The following is a 25,096-nucleotide window of genomic DNA, read 5'->3' as shown; positions in this document are numbered from 1 at the left end:
AGCAAATGGCTATCAGCATGCTGAATAGTGGATGGCTGAAACGCTCCACCAATCGCAGTGCTGAGAGGCATTCGTTGTATAGAAGCATGTAGAGAGATGGTGCGGGACCGCAGGGCGAGTAAGTTACAGATGGAGCAGCTCCCGATGCGATTATCGCCATCCAGTGCAGTGCACCAGAAAGGGAGCGCACTCGTGCAACATTCTCTTTATCATTCCCAGGAGCTCTGCACCGAAGCACCCGCTCCCTGCTCTAAAGCCTGCTCCCAGCTCCCTGCTCTGAAACACCGATGATGGCTCCTTCCCTACCAGCTGAGGTAGAGATACAGGTACAGTGGGACGCACAAGTGAGTGACACGATCGCACACCCCCACCGCCCGCCAGAAAATGCGACATGGCGAGCCGGCAGGCTGGCTGAGGCTTGTATAATTGTATTGAATTGGTTCCTGTGAATGCATGTGTAGTAGAGATGTGCAGGTTCCTATTTACTCGGTTCGTATCACTAAATTATCGCAAGTTCATATTTTTCAGATTGGCTATCGGTTGTCACGTGTTTTGTACAGCCAATAAGATCCTGCTACATGAACCAAATAAATCTGGGTAAAACCGAACCCTCACAACTCTAGTGTGTAGGAGCACCTATACATTGCTTTGGCCAGGTTCTACTACAGTATGCTGTTAGACCAGTAGGTCACGCCAGTCATTCTTCCAGCCTCTAATCATGCAGCATAATGCACTTTATCTAAATAAGAAGCATATTAAGTAAAAGTCTGTACAGTACACACCTGTAGCCATCATATGTTTTCCTCATACCTACACCCTACAGGGGTGATCAGACAAAGATAATTGGCGTCACATATTTCTGTAAATTAGTAACAACGACTATATTCAAAATTATATACTTTCACCTGGAGAGTAGAGGCAAACATAAGATCACTCAGACAAAAGCAATATGTGACAATGTGGTAAAAGTAACTCTCAAAGTATACAATCTCCAAATCCGATTCCCCACTAAATGCTAGCACAGTTGCACAGCTTTTAAATTACAAAAAAGTAGATAAACAACATCTAGAAAGTCGCAGATTACCACACAAACACAGTGACTCAATTGCTTTAAAGTGATTTTTTTCTTTCAAAATTGATATGCCTTGCCAGTCCTTCGCCTCCCACGGCTGCTTTCGGAACAAATGTCCATTAGCAGTTAGCACCCTGCTTATGTTCTACAAAATCACATACAATTAGTTGGTTGTTGTTGTTTTTTTTTGCCTGAGACAAAGACAAAAAAAATCTATATAGTCCATGATGCTTTTGTGCACAAAGGACGCTAATCTTTATTTTATTATAATCTGACTACATTCATACTATGCAGAGTAGAAGTGAAAATGAAAATCACAATAGACTGACTGCCAAATGTAATGGGGAGAAATCAGCAGCAACCTGCAGCTTCTGGCATTGAATTCTTACTTTGTGAGCACAGTTGTAGCCACTCAGTATATTTCTTTATGTTCTACCAAAGAATACTGGCACTTTTTTCATTCAAAAGAACAATTCTGATCTTTGCAGACTAAGAATAGCAACCTAGGTGCCTTATGGGAACTGAAACTAGCAGTATAACAACTTACGCTCAATATACATACAGTATTTGTTTCCCCAGTAAACCAAATATAGTTTATTTTCAAATATATATTTAGTTTATACTTGAAAAAGGAAAACACACCTGAAAAGCACAATACTTATTGCAGACATTACTTCTGCAGCAACCATAACCAGAAACACTCTGGAGATCAATTGTGAAGCACAAAATGACAAACACCCATCCACAGCTAGCACTGGTCCCTGTGTAACCTTTAATTTGCACAACTCTGTTTAAGGGCACAGGATTGAGGGAAAATATGGTGCCTTTTGCAGGAGGCTCTTGTACAGTATGAGGGGAGTGGTTTGATAAGGGTATGGTAGACTTTGCTAAGTATGCACCCTGATAGACCTCAAATTGCAGAGTAGTGAGATAATTTGCTGCAAGGATAAACTGGAGATATATAAAGCACTAACAAATCAGCATAGCTCTCATTTTACAGGCTGTTTGGTCGCTACTTTACTTCTCTCAACATTATCTCTCTCCAAGACCACAGATAGAAATAAAAGTGGAGGGCAAAATTTTAGAAACATGTTGTACAGAGGATCAAGCATCCATTTATACTGCACAAAGGCAGTGTTCTTCAGCTCAGATTGGTCTTCAGGTACAGTATTAGCTTATACTTTAACGGGACAAACTTTGTGTTTCTCTGTTGCACCTCAGACAAGAAATGCAATTTTAGGTGCAGTCTGAGCTATGTACTAAAAAGCATTGCATGTCTATGTACTACAGCATTTTCAATGTGATGCATCCCGCCACTCACTGCATGCATATTGGTGTTTACAAATGCCCTACACATGAACAATGAAGTAAAGGGCAGCTGTTATGAAGAGAGCTGTGCTTTGCTGTGTGGACTTCTGGGTTTGAGTCTGCCCATTTGTCTTATGACACACGCAAAGGGAATCACCCTGATGTGTGCTGGGTAAATCATTCACTGGTTCAAAAGCAAGATACACTTCACACATGATTTAGGTCCTATTATTGGAAAATAGAGAATACATTCATCGTCCAGATTCCACCAGGAAATGTCAGGTTCAACACTTTTGTATAGAATCAGAGAAAAATAATGGTATGGCTTTGGCTCTCCTAAATTCATTACATGAACAAATGGAAGTTAGTGCAATGATTCTTTGTCATGAGCATTGCATTATCACACTCTATTGTTTAATACATGAATATCCAGAGGTTAATGCATTACTGTAGCTGGATAATATTGTCACTATGATCAAGACAATGTCTCCAAAATGGATTTATTCCAAATCTTTTGTGCCATTGTTATTATTGCTTTAATCATTATATAAATGTATTTAATTACATAAAACAATGTTAGTTTCAAAAGTGAACTTACTGAATTACCAGAATGTTTTGCTAACCCAAATTATGCATCATTGTCCGGCGTCTGCCAAGAGATTTACCTCAGAAGAGCAAACACCAAATCATAGTAGTTTATATACATAGTAAAATATTAATGTTAAGGTGTAGATATAAATAGAACATGGAGTATACTAATTTGTTCCCAATGCTTCCTTGGTTGCCATTGGCCATTTTAAAACAGCTTAGTGCAAAACCTAGAATGGTGTATTCCTGAAAAACAGTTGGTACAGCTAGGAGGGAAAATTCTGTCAGGTCTGGATAGATCAATGCTAACATAGTTAAACACCATTCACATTTTATCTGTCAGCGTTCATAGGCATCTATGCACAGTTTCACAAGGTGATCTTATCACTTAACTTTGAAGTAATAATTCAGAACTCCTGTGGGTTTATTGCATTAGGAAACAAAACTGTTAAAGCATTAAGACAGCCCTTTTTGTGTCCCTGCCGAGAAGGATCAATTGTTCCGCACATCACTTCAGAACTGCTGGCCTTGTACGGGTTGCAGAACAATTCTTCTCGCAGCAGTTTCCATTAAATATTCATTAAGAAAAATGTTCACCTAGGCATGCGCATGCATGGTTAATTGTGTTCACAGTGCTATGGTGAAAGACCTACTCCATGCCACTCCGAAGAATCTGATTGGCTGCAATCAACATGACACTTATAATAAAGGCCATGGCAAATGCACATATAAGGCTCTTCCGTACACAGGTTTGCCTGTTCTGCTTCTGGGAATGTACTGTAAAAGAAAAAAAAAAGAGAACAGTTGGCATTAGTAAACAATATAATATAGTACATAACAATGCATTGTTAAATCCAACTACATAGTAACTTATTACTAAAGTACTGTCATTTTACATAGTAATTGGCCACAGAAAGTAAAGTTTAATATATACATTTTTAGACGGTTCAAAAATCACCCAAATTTAAATGCTAATCTATGTACTTCAAGGTGGATACTTTTTGTTAGAGGCTAAGGGGGGTATTCAATCCCAGCCGCTATTTCCGAGGGGAAATAGCGGCGGCGTTTCCGACAGCATTGAAGAGGCAGCTCGACAGTACGGATCCGACTTTAAAACCAGTCGGGTCTGTTTGGCCGAAAAAAGCCGTGGATTGTCGAGTTCCCGGCCGGATCTCGACAATCCATGGCCATTTTCGCAGACACGCTCCCCTACTGATAAACTGTTGCGTAGACTGAAAATGGGCCAGGGTTCCGACTGTCGGAATGTTCCGACAGTTGGAACCCGGAACTGGATACCCCCCTAAAGGGGTGAATTCCAAGTTACATGTAAATTGGTAAAAAAAAAATTGGTGAAAAAAGAATTAGCCTGAATTTAGAGTTCCTGCCCCTATACAGCTGCACATGCATTCATCTGTTATTACTATCAGCACACAACTGCACCAGTTATATGCTTGAGATCAGATGGATTTCTGCATATGACCACGTCCGGCTATTGCCTTATTTATTACCTTACATTTTATGCAGCAAAACACTTTTTGCTACCACTAAAACATAGTTGCCTACGGTCTCTGTCTCCTCTCCAGGAAAGCCTGGAGAGGAGACACCGCTTACCACATCAGGTATGGATTGCTACATCACCCCAGGATCTTGCATAACCCCCCCCCCAAGATGTGATAAAAAAAGAAAAAACTAAATTAACGCATGACATTTATAACAAACCAAACCTGCCGGTAAATAATGTCACATCTGCTATAACATGCAATACATTAATGTACTACAGATCGTAATGAAAACGATATATATTTATTGAAGCTTGCTCAATTACCAGATTCTGTTTTGAACAGACATGTTACAAGACCACATTCTCCCTGCTTAGCCCTACACTTTGCACGTCATATGTGGTTTACCACATTTCCCATTACAGATCATTTCAGTTTGTTGTAAAGCAAAGATAATCCCACAGGATAAAACTGAGCTAAAAGACGGATTCATTAAAATCAAGTAGACCAATAACTAATGAAAGCCGGAATCAGGATAATACATTATCAGAAAAAGAAAAAACAGATAAATAATCTGAGTGTGGTGTATCTTTTTTATTAAACCAACTGAAAGAAAACATTAAAACAATTGTATTGGATACATTAAAGAAAGGGACAACTCTCAAACCATAATAAAAATAGTAGTATGCATGCGCGAGGAAATCCTGATATAAAAACCTGCTACTTATTTAAATCAATAGCCGTTCGCAAGGTGATTAAAAGAAAGCCAGTGTTTGGGGGTGGTAACATCTGTTTTCTGGGAATGTCAGGAAAAATGAAGGCATTTTAGGGGAAGTTATGTGACGCCAGCTCTGGCCCCGATATGACTGTTTCCAATGCAGTCTCCGAGTAAGTCCTGGGCTACGCACAGAATGCACACACTGGAAAATCATTAGATGGATTTGCAGCTAATCGCAGGGCTGCAATATTTTCACAAGCCCTACTAAGCAATTCTCAGGGCTGTGTAAACTTGTTCGCAGGGCTCCAAAAATGAGCAGCCCAGTAATCAGGTCTAAACTTGGCCCTATGTCAGATAACTTTGTACATTTTTGTATAAATTATAATTTTTTTTTTCAATTTATTAGCCAGTGCATGCTGATAATATTAATAATGATAAAGACAGGACACATTTTTATGACACTGTTCAAGCTTAAAGTATTACTAAACTTCACAATTTAAAATTTAGCATTATTTAATTAACATATGTACATTTAGTGGGGGCCGGGGATGGTCGCATGCATGTGGAGCTCTCCTCCGAGCTCCCATCCTCAGCCCCTGAAGGAGTAGCGCAGTGGAGGAGGTGAACATTGGACTGGGGAGGTGGATGGAGGACAGGAGAGAGCAGAGGAGGTAGATGAAGGAGGTGGACTGAGGACAGGAGTGCCGAGGAGGACTGCCGAGTGTCCCTGCTGCTACCCCCCCTGACCGGGACAGGCGGCGGCATCAGCTGCGGCCCCAGCAATGACTGCCAGAGGTGCTCCAGCACAGTGTGAACCCAGCAGCGGCGGGGGCCCCCAAGGGAGGAGGTACCGCTACACTATAGGGTGCAGCCCAGAGTGTCAGATGGATGTTCCGGCTGTTGCCTGGTAACTGGGATGCTGTGTCTCCTGTTCCCTGCCTGGCGCCTGTTGTCTGGTGGACGGTGGGCGCATGTGCTGCGGTTCTCCACCCAGAGCCTAGCAACAGGCTGAGGCCGGACGCTCAGGGCCGCCAGTTGCCTGGCAACAGGAATGCCAGGTGCAAGCAGCATCTCCCATTGTCCAGGAAAAATTAGGGTTGCTGCAGCTACACTCAGTTGTAATCAGTTGCTCATTAGCTGCACACCCTTTTTAGTCTCTTGTTGCCACTTACGAAATTCCTGGTTATAGTTCTTGTTTGAAACTGTCAGTTGTGGTGTACCTATGTGTCAGCAACCTTGCTATTGCTCCAGTTTGTCCCAGCTGTGCTGCAGCCCAGATCCTGGTGTGAAGCTTCCACTCAGGCCGGTCCTAACCTTTTCATTTATTGTCTTTCTATTGTATGCATTGTTGCATTATTCACACTGCAAAGTGTTTACATAAGTTGCTTATAACATCCTATACATTGTTGCACCTGTCTTTACAAACAGTCTCTTGCTTTGTTGCTAATAACACCTTAAGCAATGTTGCTTATAACAGACTCTTTTTTAGTTGCTTATAACACCCACTGCATTGCTGCACTCAGCCCTGTCATTATCTTTATTAGCATACCCTGTGCACAACTGTGTTTTCTGACTATGCCTCACTGTGTACAATTTCCTCTGCCCAGCCTCCAATAGGAGGCCGGAGGATTGCTGGGCAGGGTGGAAATTGTGTGAGCATGCTCAGAGGCTGCTCACTCATGTCAGCTCAGTGTACTAGTGTAACACAGAGAGGGCCCAACTCCGGCCACCGGCCTCACAGATTTCCTCAACCTCACTTTCTCTCCCCTGGCCTCACTGACTCTTCCAAAGCCACCACCCCCCCACCACCACCCACACTGGCTCTCCCTCCAGCCGTGGCTCAACCCAGGGCCTCTGGAACGCTGGCCCTCCCAAAAAACCCTTCAGCAGGACAGCCTCTGGATCCATCCAAGCTGTCTCCTGTAGTGTGCTAAAGGGGAGATTTTCTATTGAGCACCTCCACTGCAGACCTGTGAGTAGCAACATCAAGATGGCACTGCTGATGGCTACATAGAATCTGTGCTGCTAGACAAATATGTACCCCATGTCACCCCTGTCATGTTCTATATCTGTACTGTTTTACTGTCTACCTATCTGGCTGGTGCAATCACCAAGTGGTGCTGCTGAATGGCTGCCTGGTTGCTGTACAGCTCAGTAAATATGTCCCCAATGTCTGTGTCCATCACCAGGATACATCAAATGCAGTGGTTCCCAAACCGCCGTGGCACCCTCGGTGCCTTGGGAGACTTGCAGGGGTGCCCTGGGTTTGTGGTCCAGAACCAATTCAAGTTTTTTATGTCCATTATAATAGTCATATTGTAGACAAAGAGAAGGGAATCCTGTCCATTACCACAAAACGAATCCTAAGGATGAGATATAAACACAATTTATTTAACTTAATATGTGTTTCTAACTTTCTCAATCAATAACCTTTAGCCTAAGGGTGCCACGAAAACATTTCTGATGCTTTGGAGTGCCGTGATTCAAAAACTTTGGGAACCCCTGATCTAATGCATATCTGTACGCACTGGCGTAACTATAGCACCGCAGCCCCCGCCACCGCGGGGGGGCGCTGTGCATATGGGGGCGCCGGGGGCTGCGGTGCTATAGTTACACCTCCCCCCAATCCCCCGCAGGCTTACCTATTTCGCTGGTCCCGGCGGCTCCGTTCTTCTGCTGAGGACCACCACAAAATGGCCGCCCCCATATAGCACACAGTTCTCTGAAACTGTCTGCTGTATGGGGGCGGCCATTTTGTGGTGGTCCTCAGCAGAAGAACGGAGCCGCCGGGACCAGCGCGAAAGGTAAGGCTGCGGGGGGATTGGGGGGGTTTGAATGGGCGGTGGGGGGCGCCCTCCTTAACGGCGGGGGGGGGGGCCCAAAACGTAGCTACGCCGCTGTCTGTACGTGTGATATATAGCTGTTGCACAGCAATTCAAATCTAATTTCTAGTATACACAAGTATACCTGGCCAATAAAGCTGATTCTGATTCTAAAAAACATTGGGCTCATTCACACTGCAGCAGTATCTTTGTACACTTCTGCTGTGCAAAATTATGCTAATATTACAGGATGCATTTTCCACCTGCAGTCTTCTCAGATCTGCTGCTGTGTATGAAGACGCAGCATCAGATCATAGGCCCTCTGAGGGTCCACAGTATGTCCGATGCAATAATTTGCATTGTAAACGCAGGCCATGGCCCCGGTATGCATTAGTTAGACATTGACAACAGTTAGACATGCATTAGTCAGTGACAAAAGTAATGACCTAAGTAAAATATTGACATGGAAAATCAATATGTGTACATGGACACCGTATAAGTGCATTGCATGGCTCAATGAGCTCATCATACTTCAGACACAGTGCCTTGCTGCGCTCAGCACATTATTCTTTTACTGGGATAGTAAAGTATGAACAAGTCGGTTTAAAAAAAAAGTCATTGGCATGTCTAACTAATGCATGCGTAACTTTTGTCCAATAGCTAACTAATGCATGTCTAACATTTGTCAGTGTCTAACTAATGCATGTCTAACTTTTGTCAGTGTCTAACTAATGCATGTCTAACTTTTGTCAGTTTCTAATTAATGCATGTCTAACTTCTGTCAGTGTCTAACTTTTGTCAGTGTCTAACTAATGCATGTCTAACTTTTGTCAGTGTCTAACTAATGCATGTCTAACTTTTGTCAGTGCCTAACTATTGCATGTCTAACTTTTGGTGTCGACCTACAATCACAAGTAAGAAGACTAGTTTTTGAAGCATTTGCTTCGAGTGGGCTTACTAGTTATGAATACAGTATGTGTCCAAACCTTAGATATAGGAAAGTCACAAAACAATTGATGCTCTGTATTGATGTCATTGCTGCTATAGATCCTTGGTTGTGGTCACAGTTGATTTAACACTAGGATGTTGGGAATGTGGCCTCCCAAATGTAAATCATCTTCATGTCCTCATACTGTACAGTAATAGAAAAGTAGCTGGCAAATCACAGCAACAGAAAGAGTTAGGAGATATAAATTCTATTCAATGTTTTCTTCCCAACAGTGCTGTTAGCTGGACCTGTACTGAAAATGCCACTCTGTCCTGAATGTATAACAATATTTCTTATGTAGTTAACATTTTTTTAAAAATATAAACGTTTTAAGTTAGTTGATGACAGATTGCCACCTAAGTCCTATGCAACAGAAACCGAAAATGTTAATGAATCTAGTTCAAAACCTTATGCAATTAAAATCTGACATACTGGGAGCTCAATCTCACGATGCACAGAACACCCCAAAACATTCATCTACTAATGATGTGAGTAACGTCTCATCCTGTACAGTACTTACAGCTTGTGTAATGAATAATTGAATAACATTTATTAAAGTAACCCTAACCAACGTATTAAAAACCAATAGATAAAATAATATATTCTGTTGGATAGTGAAGACATGGTTTTACAAAGTGAAACTGATAATAATAATTTACAAAAAAAAAATACTTATATTACATTGCATAGGTAGATATTTATACAGATAATAATAATAATAATAATAATAATAATAATAATAATAATACTGTTGGATCAAAGTGCTTTACATCTGCAAATACAGTACAGGACACAATATGAAATAAGCCTAACAGAAAAGAGTTGTTGAACAGTTACACAAATGTAACAGACAGCACATGATAAATAAGGATTCATACCAAGGGCTTATGTAACAGCCTATTAGAGGCAATGGCACCACTGCTGTTATACTGAGGTGGTGATAACAAGACAGAACCATTTACACTATATAGCCTTGTGTACAGATTATATGCAGTCACTGTGAATACAATTCTCCTAGTTCGTTTACAAAGGAATTACTGCTAACTTTCTTTCAAGGTCATGTTCTTCATCTAGAAAATGGTTTTCTTACTGTCATATGATTATGAAGGATATTTTGAACCAACTATCCACTACCTCTGTGACTTTTACCTTCCATCCATCCAAATCACATAGTGTCCTTCTACTTACACAGAGTCTTCAATCACAGCACCATCTGGCCTCTTATTTAAAGCCTTTATTAGATCTTTAAAAAGGAAATTTAAAATCACTTTAACCCCAGACCTTCAGAACAATGAAATAATCCATCAAGTCAGCAGAGCCCTGTAAAAAGTCAGCCCATTGTAATAGTCTGTTACCAAAAACATACATAGAAAAGTAGAACACTTTGGAATTTAGTTAACCTCTTTTTACCATATATTTATTTCTAATTATGATGAAAAGCCTTACAAAAACAAATGCCGTAATGAATGAAAGTATTTATTGTTTGCCGTTTACAGTTAATTAAGGGGTTCAATATACTTGTTTATATTGTAAAGTACAGTATATCCAAAATAATTGTTTTTCATAGAAAATTTCATGTAGACATGGTCCTGAATCATTTTGACTCAACAGTGTGTGATAACTCTTTTCAATGTTTTTTTTTTTTTTTTTAAACCGTAACATGTGCTAATCTGGTTGTACAGGTTGAGTATCCCGTATCCAAAATGCTCGGGACCAGGAGAATTTTGGATAGCGGATTATTCCGTATTTCGGAATATTTTAATATTTAAATGATGTATTTTGAAGTATCTTGCATTTATGCTGTATAAACACATAAAATACACACATATATATTTTATTACCACATGAAATGCACACAAATATATTTTATATGTTCAAAAAACAAGGTTTCAAAACATGAAACAAAATTTGTGTACTATCTCAGATATTGAATTTGAAGGCCAAGCAATCATTTTCTTGTACATATATAGTGCCAGTTACATATCATGTCCTCAGTAGGGCTGTTACAAATGTCCCCAGTGAGTTTTTAGCCAAAAAACATTTTTTTTTTTCACTTTCTGGAATTTATGGTTTTCGGAATAATTCGGATAACGGATATTCGGATACGGGATACTCAACCTGTACCTTCCTGTGTTGCCTTGTTATGGCTTCATGTTGACAACACCCTTGGCCCTAATTCTAAAATTGAGTGCAATACTTGTTTGACTATGCCTTAGAGCACAGGTTCTCAAAGTCGGTCCTGAGGACCCCACAAAGTGCATGTTTTGGGCTTAGGAAAGGGTGGGCATTGTATACTGTTTTTTTTTTTTTTGACTCGATGGGGGAAATTTACTAAAGGAAATTTGTAAAAAATAGGTGTATTTGTATATAGAAATACACTTATTTTTGACATTTACTATCCCGAAAATACGGCAATTCGTATTCGTATTGAATTGCCATATTTTCGGGATAGTAAATGTCGAAAATAAGTGTATTTCTATATACAAATACACCTATTTTTTACAAATTTCCTTTAGTAAATTTCCCCCTTTATCTTTTACATTATCTCATGTTCTCGTTATATTCTGATGCCTCCTTTAGGGTTGTTCCATGCACCCTCTTGTTTTCGTGTGGATGACATCGACAATCCTGTGCTAGTATCTCCAACTATTTAGACACTGAGGCTAATTTGCCATGTATATCTTCTTTCTAAATTCTTTTTTGTTGATGTTTGTTTGGAAATTGTGGATTGCTCCTCACTTAGGGCCTTATTTTGGTTCATTCTTTCTGACAAAATCCTTCTTAGATAAGCAAAACCATGTGCACTGCAGGTGGGGCAGGTGTTACTTGTGCAGAGAGAATTAGATTTGGGTGGGGTTTTACTTCAAAGTGAGATCTATATTGCAGTGTAAAAATAAAGCAGTCAGTATTTTCCCTGCACAGAAACAAAATTACTCACCCAAATCTAATTCTCTCTGCACATGTTACATCTGCCCCCCCTGCAGTGCACATGGTTTTGTCCATCTAAGAAGGATTTTGTCAGAAAGAATGAACCAAAATAAGGCCCTTAATACCACTGTTTTATGTCTTTTTTACTTGTATAATTTGTGATTTATGAGGATCAATAAAACATTTTTTTTGAAAAAAAAAAATGTTCTTATGATTATCCCGTGAAGACCCAATGCAGAAGTGAAGTGTGCGTACTTCTGATATGCTTTTGTGTGTCAACTCAGATTTACACCACTATTGCCAACTCAAAACACTGAAACTCATCTGTCAAAAGACTTTTCGGGTGCACTTTATTGCACAAAGAGAAGTATGGAAATATTTTAGACTTACTGTTGTGATTGGTTGAAAGTGGACAATAGCAACATACTGTATAACAATAGTAATCTACTGTACATCATTGTTCATTAAATTCAGCGATTGTACTTTTATATCTCACAAATAAATATAAATAGCTAGAAAAGTGTATCAGAAAGTCACAAAATATCTATTCAAGTAATACAACTACTGTACTTTGTGTCCACAAAAACTAAAGTGGGTCTTTAGTTCTAAGGGGGTGATTCAGGTTGGTTTGCAAAGTACATTTGGGGGGTGATTCTGGTTGACACACAGTGCTGCGAAGTTCACAGCGCTGCCTGTCATTTTTAACCCGCCCACTGCTCGCACATGCCGCTGCCCTCTTCGCATGATGAATTCACCTGCACGGCTATGAATGGATGGTTTGCATATGCATCCATTCGCAGCCTATGAGGTGACACTGAAATCATTCGATGGATGCTGACCATCGAATGATGTGGTGCGCACCCGCAAATCTAAGACACTCTTAGGCTTGCATGTGTGCTGGAGGGGAACATGACGGGCAGCTGATATCTGGTGATGTCAGCTGCCCATCCCCAGCACCCACGTCATACGTCCATTAGCATGAGAACGCCCATGAAACGATGGGTGTTCCCATAGGCGCGACTACCTGCCGCCTCCCCACGACCCTCTCCCACACTGGTGGGTGCGAGTGCCCGGCGAACACTCTGTTCGCCATGGCCGCTCACACCCGGTGTATGCACATGCACAGAAATACTCATGTGCAGCAAAGAAACATTGCACACCCGTGCAAATTCACTTGGGTGCACATGGACCAGAATAAGGTCCCTGGTTTGCTAATGGACAAAACCATGTGCACTGCAGGTAAGGCTGATGTAACATGTGCAGAGAGAGTTACATTTGGGTGAGTTATTTTGTTTCTGTGCAGGGTAAATATAGCCTGCTTTATTTTTACACTGCAATATAGATATCAGTTGGAAGAACACACCCCACCAAAATGTAACTCTCTATGCACATGTATCATTAGCCCCACCTGCAGTGCACATGGTCCATTAGAAAAACAAATGTGCTTTGCAAACCGACCTGAATCACCCCCTAAGTCTGGAATTTTCTGTGCTTCTCCCCTCAGATACTGTAAACCCTTTTTGCAAGTCACAATAATCCCTAGAATGATGACACAACCAAGAAGGCACAGAGAGGTTTCATAGATAATTCTATGACCTCATTTGGCTTGCTAAACTGTACATAGCAATCATAAATAATACAGTACTCAGCTGTAAAATATTTGGAAAAATGAATGTCAACACAGTAATTAGTCTAAATACACAATTCAAATTCAACAGATACAATAGTAAATATTAATTAAACAGTTGTCATTTTTCTGTAGTCGTTATGTATTTGCTATTAGGCTGCCATTATCCTAAAAGGTAAAAAGATACTAAAGAGAAATAAGGCAAATAGAAAAACAATGGAGAATAGTTGTTTACAATGCTACAGTATATATATATATATATATATATATATATATATATATATATATATATATATATATTATATATATATATATATATATATAAATTAAAAATGGAGCTTTTTGGTTAACTGGACAAATCCAATATATAATATATACATTAAACAAATACTATTAAAAAGCACAGCAACAGAGTTACATACTGTAAAATTCGTTCAATGTTTTCTTCCCAACAGTGCCATTATTTCTGATAATATTTATGTAATTGTGGAACCCTGTTGACCTCATGAATTGCCTCTGCTCTCTGGCCATGGAGGAGTTGACTTCTGGAGTTTGGAGATATTGTAGCAGAGATTGGATAAAGCTGTCTTTTGGTTCCACCTGATTTACTAACTGACTTGATTACAGTCCATGTTACCTACTGTACCTTCTCTGCTGATAGTTAAAAAGACTGGACAACCACACACTCTTAGAAACTCTTTGCAGTTTCTAAGGCTTTAAAAGAAAGGTCTATAGGACTGTGGCCCTTATTCTGGTTCACTTGCAAATACAAATTTCTTCTCAAATGGACAAAACCATTTGCACTGCAGGTGGGGCAGATGTAACTTGTGCAGAGAGAATTAGATTTAGGCGGGGTTTTACTTCAAAGATATATCTATATTGCAGTGTAATAATAAAGCAGCCAGTATTTTCCCTGCAAAGAAACAAAATAACTCACCCAAATCTAACTCTCTCTGCACATGTTACATCTGCCCCACCTGCAGTTGTCCATTTGAGAAGGAGTTTGCCTTTGCGAATGAACCAGAATAAGGGCGTGTTCTTTACATAATAAATGTATGGCTTTTAGACTAATCTCCACCAGTAATGCTGTGCCATACTCATAGCAGCTGTCACAATTGGCATCTAATGGGCACAAAAATTTCCTGAAAAGCAGACTATTTTTCTTGCCATCTCTGTCTCATGACTGATGGCATAACCAACCCTTCTGGTACAAATGCCCATACCTATAATTACAGTGAACTGTGCTGATATAAATTAATATATTAAATTTTATTTTCTCGAATATTGCCCTTATTGCTCCATACGTTGACATTTTTTTAGGCACAGTTGAATTCCCCCTAAGACATTCTGCCAATTTTTTTGAAAAATAAATAGGTTTTTACAGTCATTTTTGCACTATGAGGGTTTTTTTGCCAATTCAGTTGTGGCCCATTTTTTTCACCTAAAAAAATCACCAGAAAACACATACAAGATTCAATTGTTTGAATTGTAGGCAGCTAACAGATGGCATTAAATTGCTGATTGATTCAGGCACAATCAGCTGGTGGCATGTGCATTTCAGTTTGGGGTGGAGGGCTGGAATGGGCAAAATATCCTGTTTGAGCAATCAGACTTTGCACCTATTACTTTGACCAAGTTTAACTGCTTTACATGGATAAAGCAGACCTCTATGTACAAATAGGAACAATTAAATGAACAACAATTGAATACAGCTTCCTGATTTCCCATCACTTTAGACTGGAGACTGGGAGCGATAAAATAATTGAACCGGGATAAATTTCAGATGAATGTGTATTTGTGGCTGTGATCATGAAAATTTTAATTTTTGGAAAAAATCCCAGATAGTGCCAGCTTTTGTAGCAATTTGGATACCTCTTGGGTATTAGTTGGCCATGGTAAATTACCATGGCTTATTGGAATTATTTCCCTTACATTTAAACTGCACTAGATGAGAGCTGTTTCTTGGTCCTACTCAATCTTGAGACTGTTTGTGACAGGTGCATTATAAATCAATTAAAAAAAAATTCTGTATGTTTCAATGGTGGTAAAACATCTGAATTTCTGCATCTACAAAACTCAGGGTCGGTTTAAGGCTTCTCACTACCTTAGGCAAAACCTCACCTACTGCCCCCTCCTCAACACCACACTGCCACCAATATCTAATTTGCAGCCCCTCAAGTGAAACTGTGAGTGCAACATTTTAGAACATCCACAGCTGCCACCTTCATTAAGTACAACAAGGATGTCTTCCTCATAAATATCCTTAATAGTGTTATAGGCAGAAGTTTGAAAGAGGGAAGGGGGTTCCTACAGCGCAAGCTGCTGAAATGTATGGTGAAAGAGGCCAAGAGGGAAGCACCACCCCTCTATATGTGAAGATCAAGACAGATAGGGAGGCCCTTCACCAATCATATAGCGCTAAAAAATTGCAAATCACTTCCCTGATGTTATTTATTTCCTCAGGTACCAGGTCTGGTTCTTAGAATAATATCTGTATCAAGGAAACACAAAAACTATCCCCCTTGTGTAATACTGTTATTTCATAGGGATGTATTGCTCTAGCCTCTAGGGCTGTGGCAATATGCAAATTTTATGATATGCCAATAAATAATTTCGGGGTGTTATAGGCAGCTCATTGGCTCCTTCTACCTAGATCCCAGAATCCTATTCAGCTGCCTGAAGCTTCCCAATGCTAGAGCCGGCCCTGATTAGAAATGCAACCATATTGTGTCTGGCAGCCTCCCTTTTGATATGCACAAACCCCCCATAACTATTTGACGCACTCTCTAGCTTAGACCTCTTATTTTGGACTTAACGTTGACAATCTCTGTAACAAATTAAGCAAAAAGCATATCCACCAAGTATGAGGACACATCAGGGGCAGATTGGGTTAGAAAACCAGCCCGGGAAATTTTTGGAAGCAGCCCTAATAGGGGGCGGGGTCTGCTGAGAGGCGGGATCTGTTGACAGGGAAGGATGATCTCTTCTCAGAGCTTGATTTAAAAGGGAAACTTTGTTTTTCTGAAATTTTACAGTATATTATATATACTGCAGGGCTATTTTTGTGCAGGCTCTAGCAGGAACTGTGGCCCTTATTCTAGCTCACTCTTTCTGACAAAATATTTCTTAGATGGACAAAACCATGAGCACTGCAGGTGAGGCAGAAGTAAAATCCCACCCAAATCTAATTATCTCTGCACAAGTAACACCTGTGAGCAGCCACCAGCCGGCGTCATCCTTCCTCTGAGTACCGCGGGAGAAGCCCTCCTCAAAGGGCATGTTGATACATTTTATACAGTTGCGTCAGGGGGGGACGCAGGCTACAGACAAAAGGGGGGAACGTAGGCTACAGTGAGACAGATGGGGGAGAGGTAGGCCACAGAGACGGGTGTGGTATAACACATCGACAGATGGGATTCTGACAGACATTAGCCCGACGTCCGGACTCGGGGGGGAGTGCAACAATGCCAATTGCAGGGCAAGATTACATTTGGTGCCCCCCTCTCAGTAAAAAAAAGTTGTGCCAATGACTGGAGGGTCAGGGTAATGCTGTGTACACACAGAAAAAAGCGAAATAGTGCAAATTATCCTCAGTTTAAAAATAATTTAATATCAGTCCACACTTACACATGTAGACGGTTAAAACAGCATGATATGGTATCACCACAAGGCAAACAGGAAACAGTCAAGGATAGAATTCTATATCATAATAGATAATTTGCACTATTTCGCTTTTTTCTGTCTCCACCTTTATCACTAGAATTGTGAGAAGAGGTGGTTATCATTGCAGATTGTAAGCTGTGCATATTGAACCTATGCAGTACCTACCAAGTCAAATGGTGATATTGTTTTGATTGCTAATACCCCTTAAAGGTTTCACTCTCAGCGCTTTTGTGTCTAATCACCTGTATCCTCTATATTGCTTTGTCATTTTGGGTATCTTTGGATGTTATACCCTGAGGTGGTAACACTAGCTGCACATTGTGTCTAATTGCGCACGGTTGTTGTCACACTTTTCTAAACCTTTATGGAGTATATTTAGTTTATTTTAGAAAGTTTGGCGAGCGCCAAACCCGGAAGTAGCGCGCGGCCATGCTGCCGCCGTGAAACTAAACAAGTACCCTTTACTACACTGTGGTTGTATTAAACTTTGCCTCTTCCATTGAAATCAGTTACTTGTAGAGTTACGGACCCAGATGGGCTCATTTTACGTTAGGTTCAGATAAGAAATCATTTTATATTATCCGGTACGGGGATATTTTTTCACTTTGCTAAGTGTGTAATTTCACAGTGGTGACACACACACGCACACATATATTTGTCAGCAATTGAGTAATCATTTTTAGTAGATGGGTTTCTAATGCTGTTTTTTTTAGGCATACCATGCATAAAAGGATGGACAATGCCCATTTTCAGAAAGCAAACTGGCAATTAAAATGAAACTATTCTAGACTGAATTTTTACATATACTGTATAAACAATTGCTAGCACAAAATAAATTGAGATGCCTTCAGTCATCTCCCTCTTCAGATCAGTACTTTTGATCTTCAAAGAAATCATGCAGGTAAAAGCAGGACACGAATGATGAAAACATTCTGCATTGTGCCCCTGTTTCTGTGAACAGAATGTGTAAAAGCAAAAGAACCACCTTAGCCATGTAAGTCAAGATTTAAGACAGGACATTAAATAGGAGAATGTAGAAAATATTTCACTTAATGCTTTTATATTTTTATACACTAAAGCTTCTTATAATCAGTATTATGCTTTTACAAATTGTATCAATATAATTATTTAGAACATATTGACCTTTCAAACTTACTGCTGCTTTACTAATTGCATTTTACAAAAAAAAAATATTTAATGAATGATTGTTTATATATAAATCTGAGACCAAAGATGTGAGAAAAAATGCAATTAAAATTTTAAAATGCATGGTGGGTATGCAAATAATTTGGGATTGGCACAGTAGATAAAACCATGTAAGGTCACAATTGTTTTTACAAATGAGGGCACACAAAAAGATTGAGAAGGTTTCCTTGCAAAGCCACTGTACTGAATATACTACCCACATGTATCATAAAGTATGTGCAGTGCCATTAAAAGCATTTTCCTCCTCTCTGTGCCAGGCACACCCCCTGCCTGACCACATGATGTCATGACAGGGGTGGGGGGGTCTATGCAGTGACCAATGTCAGGAAGAACAGCAGCACTGCAGGAGCTTGTACAGGAAGGCTGCCGACTGTAGCAGTGACACTGGCTGCAGGGTACTGTTTCAGGCTTCCTTCTAACCGGATACAGGAACTGTGGGGCAGCGACAGTGCTACCCTCAGTGCCATGCGCTCTGTCCTGCTCACAAATCTCTACTTACTTTCCTGTAATGAATGTCATAATGTAGTCAAGCGACAGTGCTACCCTCAATGCCATGCCCTCTGTCCTGCTCACAAATCTCTACTTACTTCCCTGTAATGAATGTCATAATATAGTCAAGCCAACACTGCCCTGGGGAGCTGATGCGGCTGCGGGTGGAGGGAACCACTGCTGATCTTGGAAAGACTGGCCAGACGCTGACTGGTCGGACGCTCAGCCAATCAGCATCCAGCCTCTGCCTGGCAACCAGCGGGGATCCAGGCAGCGGCGGCTGGGAGCTTGTAGTGCTATTTGCAGGGCGGGAAGCGCTGCTGATTTTGAAAAGACTGGCCGGACGCTGCTGCACATAATTATTTTGCCCAGAGGCCCGCTCTAATGTTAAGATGGCCCTGCGACAACCCACAGCCTAACCCTAACCTCAAACCCATACCTAACCTTTCCTCTCTGCAGCCAACCCTAACATACTCCTGTTCCAGTACTTACGTTCAGGATGTCAGCTATCAGGATTCCACCACCAGTCTTCCATCAACCAGCATCCTGACACTGAGATGCCAATACATCCCTCTGTATGCCGGGACACAATTTACCTTGTACTGTATAACAAAGCTAAGCTAAGTATTTTAGTAATTTGTATTTGTTGTGTTACTTTTATGTACTTTACTTCATGAATACACTCCACATAGCTGAATACAATTACATACGCATGGACATACTGTAATTGGCATTAGTTTTTTGATCATGATTTTTTTAAACATTTAAGTAACTACATAGATATCATGAAGATGAGTACGCGAATATGGGGGATGATAATGGTTTTGTTGCAATATTTTCTGTGGGAATTAGGTCAAAATAACATAAGAGATAACATAAGAGATATAACAATAGTCAAAAAAGAAGAAAGAAAAAAGCAGTTGTGAGCGGATGCACTCCTATATGAACAATTTATATGGCGTGTCAATGTAGACCATTTCTTTAAAACCGTGGGAGGTCCTAATATGTTTTTTAATGTAGTTCGGATAAGGAGATGCCCACCTTCATAGCGAAAGTAAGGGGTTAAGATCAAGACATACACATACAAATATGGTGACGAAAAAAGAGGATAAAGAGTGTGTTTATAGATTTAAAAAATGTGTAGGCAGATGTGGTTGCAGGATGCGTTTTTTATAGCTCAGCGGATAAATCCCATCAGGGTGGTGCCTCTATCACTGAGAATATAACACTGATGAAAAATGAGAAGGATACCTTGTTATAAATTGCCTTAATTGGCTTTGCAATAGGCGGCGATTGCCTTTATAGAGTATAACAAGGAGGATTTGTCTCCACATACAATTTATACAATTTATAACAATATAAACTCCACAGAATGAATTCATTTGCAGATGGACAATGAAGTGCTGGTGCACAATAAGGGTTCCAGAAGGACAATATTTAGTTTGGATAAGTCAGTCCTGCACTGCCTGGCAGTGGTAACTGAAAGGAATGCATTCAATAACAAAGCAGCTGGAAAGTTACGTCTGTGCTATTTCTAGGTCTTGGGTACATTTTATCCCTTCACATACAGTTTGATTCAGAAAGGGCAGGATTCCAGTTTCACAAGTTTCATTTCAGCTGAAAGGCTTTCCGGACACCAGTTTCAATTTATTATGATTAGTAACAGTTTGCCATATACTGTAGTGATCACAAATTATGCAGCGCATTTACTAAGAATATTTAATCTATTACATCAGTACCTGCTCCAGTACAGATTCCTATATCCCTATCACATGGATACACAGAGCTGGATTGCCCCTCAGGGAAAACCCCTGGGTGGCCCTCACTGCCCGAGAGCCCACACTATCGTCCAGGGATCGATTGAAGACATTTGAATCATACATTTTACATATTTTACATTATACTGCACAGGATTATGGTGTATTTTGAACAGTGCAATGCTGCTATTAATCTGCCATTATCATGCATGCTCTAGTAAACAGTAATTAGTGTATATATCTATATATGTGTATTAGTGTATATATCTATATATATATATATATATATATATATAAAGTCCAATAAATCGGCACTCTCCGCTCAGCTGATTTCAGCTGATTTCTGTTGCCAGGTGCCTTCCAGAAGCTTCTGATGAAAATTCCTAACACAAATTGAAACGTTAAGCTTCAGCTTGTAGCAGCGTCATCTATTTCTTAAACGCCGTGAGTGCCGCCATCTACTCTTTATATATATATATATATATATATATATATATATATATATATATATATATATATATATATATATATATATCAAGGGGCCCAGACCATACACTCTGTAATGCTTAGCACAGCCTCTATGGCAGCTGGCCACATCCCATCTGAAGTATGACCACACCCCATAAATATGGGCCCCTAACACTGCGTTCCCCTTGTGGGCCCTTTATACCCAGGAAAAACATACACATTAGGGTTTTCTTTGATTTAAGGGTAAATATACTAAGATGGGAGTTCTATTTCACCTGGGATGTTGCTATGGGCAACCAATCAGAATCTACATCTTATTTATTTAACACATTTTAGAAGATAATAGATAGAATCTGATTAGTTGCCCATAGCAACGTCACATCTGAAATAGAACTCCCATATTAGTGAATTTCCTCCTAAGTCTCTTTTAGAATGCAAATGTGGTACCCAATTTCAATGCTTATGCCTTTAATAAATGTTTTATAGTTTTTTTTGTTCTATTCAATACATTTCTAAAGAAGATCATTTCTGCTAAAGATATACATTTATTTGTTTTATGTTTATTGTATAAATATATTGCACAGACACAGAGACGACATAAGTCTCTAGTAAAAAAAAAACAACCTATGCCTACACCCAGGTGTAGTATTTTCATGTAAAGATATTTTTAAAGTAAGAACTCAAATAATGAATGTATAATTTTTATTCTGAATTGGGCATTCATAGGTGGAAAAAGAAACAAGTTACTTTTAGGAAGACCAGGATCAGATCGGAATCATCTCACGAGTTCCCCTGCAGCTTCCCTGACACACGATAGATCTTATGTGTCCCAGCATGCTGGTCGTTAGCAGCAACATCAGATCTAATGCTGGCCATACAGAACGATTTCAGGCCTGAATTGTGTGTGTTTTTTGTGCATATTGTGAGGGGGTTTAGGTATGATGATGCGTGGTCCTGTGATTATCAGATGCTGGGAGTTGCAGACCTTTAGAATGGAAGCTCTAAGGAGCAGGGTCCTCTCTCCTTTACTAAGAATATATCTCTGCCACTGTTATAATTGCCTCAAGCCCCGTACACACTGGGGAAGATATATTGCTCAGTGTCTCCTTTTCATCAGCGACCATCTCTGGTCGCTGATGAGAAGGAACCTCTGCCGGGGGAGCCGCAGAGGTAATCAGCTGGACAACACCATGTGCACTGCAGGGGGGGAGATGTAACTTGTGCAGAGAGAGTTAGATTTGGGTGGGGTTTTACTTTAAAGTGAGATCTATATTGCAGTGTAAAAATAAAGCAGCCAGTATTTACCCTGCACAGAAACTAAATAATTCACCCAAATCTAATTCTCTTTGCACAAGTTACATCTGCCCCACCTGCAGTGCACATGGTTTTGTCCATTTGAGAAGGAATTTGCGAGTGAACTAGAATAAGGGCCATAGTGTAGTATATCTATATTCAAAATGGGGAATATTGTTTACTGGAAACTATGTATCAATAGCACTATATGAGTAGTGTAGTGTACTCACTCCACAGTGGAGTAACTTCCGCATATAATGGTATCTTTTGAGGATGTCTAATTAAATTTGGGGGCATTCGGTACTCATATAAAGGTTTCTTTTCCAAAGAGTGCCATATATCGGCTTTGTTGTGGGTGTCCAGAACACTTAAGGGTTCTGGACACCCACAAAGAAACCGCTACATGAGTTTGACAGCCAGTAAAGCTGTAAGTTGGGTATGCCTCTCCCTCTAAATATTTAACTATCGTGTGTCTTATTGGTAGAAACGGCACTCTTTGGAAAATAAACCTTTGTTTGAGGATCATACCCTTTAGCTGTGTAAGTACGGTATGCCCATTAACTTAATTAGACATCCTCTAAAGATAGGATAGGAAAAGAAGCCATAGGAAGGAATGAGGTATGGCTATACATATCTCCAAAAAATATCTTCTTTTTCTGTCCTGACCCAGCAGGGAGGGTAAACTGTTCCCATTGTGCACTTTCACGAAGTAAGGTTGGGGAGGTCCACTAGATTTTCCCGATTCATCATCATCATTTATTTGTAACATGCCACATTACTGAAGCAACTGCGAGTTACAGTGACAAAACATACATACGCCAGCAATAAAATGAGAACAAATACAGACCAGTATGACAGCATGACAAAGAAGGTGCAGACATAAAAAAAAAAGGTATACAGTGGCCTGCTCATGATACAAAGGTATATTGCATTACTTACAATAAACAAAGAAACATAGCTTCAACCAAAAAGAAAACTGTACATAGCTTTGTTTGCTTTTGTAAAAACATACTTAAGAAGGGGACACAGCACTAGGGTTGTTACTCTTCTCCATACCCACTACCTTCATGGTTATGAGTATATGTTGGATTTGTTTCACTTAGGCCAAAGATCACAACCAATGGGGTTTAGAAAACCATACAAATAATTGGGGAAGTAAATGTGTTGTTCTCTGACTGTATGCCCATAATGTATCTGGTAAGTCTGCGAGCACACCTCAAAACTATTAGGCATTAGCCAAATACAAGCCACAACAAATATGGCGAGGAAGAGGGATGGTATTTTTGCAATATTAACCCAGACTAACTCTGGAATCACTTTCTCAAAAGAATTAATGAACTACTTTCATTAAATGGCATTATTGCTTGTTACTGCTTCTTGGCAGGGTGATAGAGTTACCGGACAGAAAAACAAAGTGGAATTTTCACCCTTTCATAGAACAGATGGTAGCATCTATGGGGGTATTCAATTAGTGCCGATTTTTTGCCTAGCCAAAAAAAATCAGCTCTTTTCTCAGATATTTAGGGAGAATCAGGATTCACCCTATTCAAATGGAAGGCCGATGGCCTAGGCAAAAAAATTGTCAAAGGGCAGTATTCAATGAGAAAAATTCTCCATGTTTTATGGAGAATTTTTGCTTTTTTCGCCTTGGACGGAGAATTTTGCTCTCCAAAAGTGAACCACCCTATTCAATGTGAAATATTCACCGTCTTTCTAAGTGATTTTCGCCGTCTCTCTCCGTGTAGAAATTCTCCATCTTTTGATGGAGAGCTGGAATGTGAACTTTTAAACTAAAAGGTTTTTTTTTTTTTAATTTTGGTGTCAAAAAATAAGGTTTTTTTTTTCTGTGAAGGGGCATGTTATTTTTATTCATGTGCTTATAGCACATGAATATATATTTAATTTAAAAAAAATTTTTTTTTTTCAAATTGTTTTTTTTTTACACAGTGCAGCCAGCAGGGGGCCGGAGCGCTCAAGCCGCTCATTAGATATTCATATATTCACTGCACCCGATCGTTAATATGCACGATCGGGTGCAGTGAATACTGGGTCCCCCGCTGGCTATAGGGGGGGGGCAGCCTGTGCTGCCTGGGTCCTGGGGAGCCCTCCTCCCCTCCACATTCCTCTGGAGCAGCCAGGGAGACTTTAATCTCTCTGGCTGCTTCCGTCCCCCGGCTCCCTGAAAGCTCCCTGCCGCGGACGCTCGTCCGCTGCAGGGGTTAAGACTCGCCGCGAGTGGCGGCGAGTCTTAAATACATTGAATAGTGGGAGCAGGAGGCTCCAGAACAGGGAGAGTGCATGGCGAGAGAAAAAATCTCTCGCCATGCACAGAGAATTTTTTTCATTGAATACTGCCCAAAGACGGAAAACACCTAGATCCGTGAATTAGCCACAGCTACAGTACATGTGTTTTTGACACGTTCTGGGTGAAATTGCAGCCATTTTTGTTGTTTTTTCAGGCATTTTTTGCCCGTGCCTTTTTTGGCCTCCCTAAAAGAAAATGTAGAGTTGCAAAAAGTCCTTTAAAATTGGTGAAATTGGCCGTAATTCAATACTTGGGCATCAAGTTAGTTTACTTTTTTCATCTATCTGCAAAATCTGAATGAATTTAATACCCCCATGTCACCAACATGTTTAAAAAAATAAGTTGTTAATATGTGAAAAATTACA

General features: G+C 40.1%; 1 protein-coding gene across 3 annotated transcripts in view; it reads right to left on the bottom strand.

The window, feature by feature from the left end:
• Positions 1 to 1,249: 1,249 nt before the first annotated feature.
• Positions 1,250 to 25,096, bottom strand: part of CALN1 (calneuron 1) — a 270,116-nt gene continuing 246,269 nt past the window's right edge. For all 3 annotated transcript variants that reach the window (XM_083174080.1, XM_083174081.1, XM_083174078.1), the window contains one exon: positions 1,250 to 3,745. In XM_083174080.1, coding sequence (XP_083030206.1) covers positions 3,618 to 3,745 — 128 coding nt within the window. In that variant the 3' untranslated portion in view covers positions 1,250 to 3,617. The remainder of the gene's footprint in view (positions 3,746 to 25,096) is intronic.

This window comes from Crinia signifera, chromosome 2 (assembly GCF_055691185.1).
Source record: "Crinia signifera chromosome 2, ASM5569118v1, whole genome shotgun sequence".
NCBI lineage: Eukaryota > Metazoa > Chordata > Amphibia > Anura > Myobatrachidae > Crinia > Crinia signifera.
Note: the sequence above shows the minus strand (reverse complement) of the source record. Positions and strands in the feature narration are given on the sequence as shown.